Source organism: Nestor notabilis, unplaced genomic scaffold (genome assembly GCF_000696875.1).
Source record: "Nestor notabilis isolate BGI_N333 unplaced genomic scaffold, ASM69687v1 scaffold18643, whole genome shotgun sequence".
Lineage (NCBI taxonomy): Eukaryota > Metazoa > Chordata > Aves > Psittaciformes > Psittacidae > Nestor > Nestor notabilis.
Window position 1 is genome coordinate 5,242 of NW_009922628.1, and position 3,000 is coordinate 8,241.

Below are 3,000 nucleotides of genomic sequence, written 5' to 3' on the forward strand. Positions count from 1 at the left end.
TAAACCTATCATGAGCTGTAGTTAGGTGCGACATAGCCAATCGGGATTGTATAGAGTTCGTGTGGACAGTTAGAAAGGTTAAATAAACAGCTATTCGGGCTCAATAAAGTGTCAGCATTTAATCATATTGGTTTGTTGTGTTGTCCGTATCTCCCGCATGAACTCTCCTCTCTGTCCCAAACAGAACACAGGGCTGATGCTCCAAAGTTAGATAGCCCCTAATTCTGAAACACCTCAGTTCACTGTCATCACTCAGAATATACCTTTGGGCAACACTCAGGACACATCATTCTCACAGATGTGATTGGGTGCATGCATGTGTGCTTTCCAATTAATTCCTTTGCTCTTGACATGATTTTTTTGTCTCTGTAAAAAGATAACCAGTATAAAAAAGACATTTTGCAATCAAATGTTGAATGCATTTTTTATTTAAACATTAAGATTAAATTACAAAAGCTTCTGGAACAAGGAAAGGATGCCAAGGAGGCAAGAGCTGAAAACTCAGATTGCATTTTCTCATTCATTGTGAAAGCAAAACACATTGGCAGCAGCAAGGCGTTTTATAGAAAAGTTTCAGATGGACAGTACGAAGACCTTTCTGTCAATATTGTCACTGAAACACCTTGCTGTCATGAAGCACATCTTTTTGATCACACTTCTTAGTGTTGGCTGATGATACGTTTTCACTGTGGGAAACAAGTAATAATTATTGTAGAATTACTGTAATTCTTTACTGTTTATCTCTGTTAATATAAGGCAATCTTCTTCTTGGGAAAATGTCCAAAGATTGTTTACTTCATCCTAATAAAAATGTCTACTGCTGTTGTTAAAAGTTTTATTTGCACAAGTATGTTCCTAATCTATGTTAATTTCATGCAACATATCTTTAATTTTTGGAATAAATACTGAGAATCATCCAAGAAAATTCCTTGGAATGCAAAATCCAAACGAACTTCATATTTTCTTTTAAGGGCAAGATTCCACCACCTTTATTTACACAAGTAGCATCCTGCTCCCTATGTTATTTCACTGCGAGCTGGAGGATCAAGCAGTGAAAATCAGCATAGCCCCATCAGGATTTACTGCACTGTGTTAACTTCCAATGAAGATTGGGCTGAGCAGTCTTATCTGTGGAATAATGCACTACCTATCACCAGTAAAGGTGCTCAAACATAGCCCTACACTTAATAATTTGGCACATTTACAACTGGCGTTACTCAGTAACTTATCAGATGACAATAGTGGAGCTCTTCTGTAAAATATAGGTTAAGCCTATATTTATATGACTGTACATCTGAAGTATAAAAATCACGATATGTAGTACACTTGAACAGTTAAAAAATATAACTTATTTATTTGTAAACTATCAATGCAAGATACTCAGCAGCAAAGAAGCCATGTTCAATGTCTTCTGATCTTTATAAAGATCTGTTGCTGTAAGTAATATAACCGTCTCTGAAACATCTGAGGTTACATGTAGAAACAATCAAGGCAATATTATTTGTACATATTATTAAACATGCAAAAAACTTCCTGAAGAATATTGCCCAAATGTAGAAAGTCGTCTGGATCTCAAATTTTCCTTGGTAGCATTTGCTTTGTAAGTATGGCTCACATGTGGCTTTAGAGTCCTTCAGTTTATTTTGGAGAATTGGCACCTTTAATAACAGGCTCCCTATTCAAATATGTGGCCCAGTAAACTAAGTTAAAAGTTCCAAACAGCACTGGAAAAATTATCCGTGACATTTTGTCAATCTTACTGATGCTGTTGTAAGTCTTTTTGCTTTCAGCAGGTTTTTCTTCTGTGGACTTCACTGAAGCAGATACAGTGTTCGAGATGACAGATGGGGCTGAGTCCTTTGGCATGTTTGGTGCAGGGGTCAGCTTCCCAGTGGTGTAAGTGTTGGTCGATTTACTTCCCAACCTTTTCTGCAGTATAAAGAACAAAATGTTAGACAGCAGGAACAAAAAGTGGACACGTTTTCAAGATACTAAACCAAAAATCTAAGTACCATAGTCAATCATGCTAACAGATCTCTGTTGGCTATTCTGACTACTGAACAGCTGTTTCTGCCTTGATTTTATAGTCCTTACTCAGGTTAAATTTTCCCTGACACCAGAGAAAGCTGAGAGTGACTGTCCGGATCCGGATCCCAGCTGCTGTGTGCATTAGCAGCTTCTTTTTGCGGGGTGATGTGGTCCTGCACCTGCAGAGGTAGCTGCCCCACAGGCAGCTGCAAAGATGTGAATCTCACCCTCCTGGATGCAGCAAGGAGTGTGGTGAAGGAGTCATTGCCACTCACAGCTTGCTCATTTTGTATTGCTCTTTTGGGATGCCTGCAAGTACTCACTCTCTCTAGATTATTTGCTAAGAGTCAGTCCTATTCCAAAATTTTATTTTCAGTGTGGAACTCAAAAGTTTGTGTTTTCACAGAACTGCTCTTTTGTCTCTTTTTTTACTGGGGATTCTGTGGTGGGACCCTGAATCACGTAGCTCAATGTGAGCTTTGTCATTTATCTGGGAGAGTGCACAGAGAGTGCTCTGCAGAGATAATGTTTCACAGAATCATAGAATGGTTCAGGTTGGAAGGGTAATTAAATACCTTTTTTATGAAGAAGCTGAAAATGATCAATTCAGTTATTTGAACTATGCTGAGTACCTGCTTTTTATTCTAGGTATTTGAAAAAAGTAAAGTAAGCACCTTGATTTTAGCAGCTTCCAGGGCTTTCTTGCCATCCCATGCCCAACTCCTCTTGGTGAAATAGTTGACTGTTGCAAATTCAATCAATGCAGAAAATACAAAGGCATAACAGACAGCTATAAACCAGTCCATTGCAGTAGCATAGGCCACTTTTGGCAAAGAGTTACGGGCACTGATACTTAAGGTGGTCATGGTGAGGACTGTTGTTACTCCTGTAAAAAATAAAAAAAAAAGGTGGAGATCAGTTTGGTAGCCCTTACAAGATCCCTAATGAGTTACGAGCAGGCCTCAATTCAGC

At 38.5% G+C, this 3,000-nt stretch overlaps 1 protein-coding gene across 1 annotated transcript in view; it reads right to left on the bottom strand.

The window, feature by feature from the left end:
• Positions 1-1,423: 1,423 nt before the first annotated feature.
• GABRA5 (gamma-aminobutyric acid (GABA) A receptor, alpha 5) overlaps positions 1,424-3,000 on the bottom strand; it is a 53,303-nt gene continuing 51,726 nt past the window's right edge. Inside the window, exons 8-9 of the mRNA XM_010011724.1 lie at positions 2,703-2,914; positions 1,424-1,929 (exon numbers count right to left, since the gene is read on the bottom strand). Coding sequence (XP_010010026.1) covers positions 1,639-1,929; positions 2,703-2,914 — 503 coding nt within the window. The 3' untranslated portion in view covers positions 1,424-1,638. The remainder of the gene's footprint in view (positions 1,930-2,702; positions 2,915-3,000) is intronic.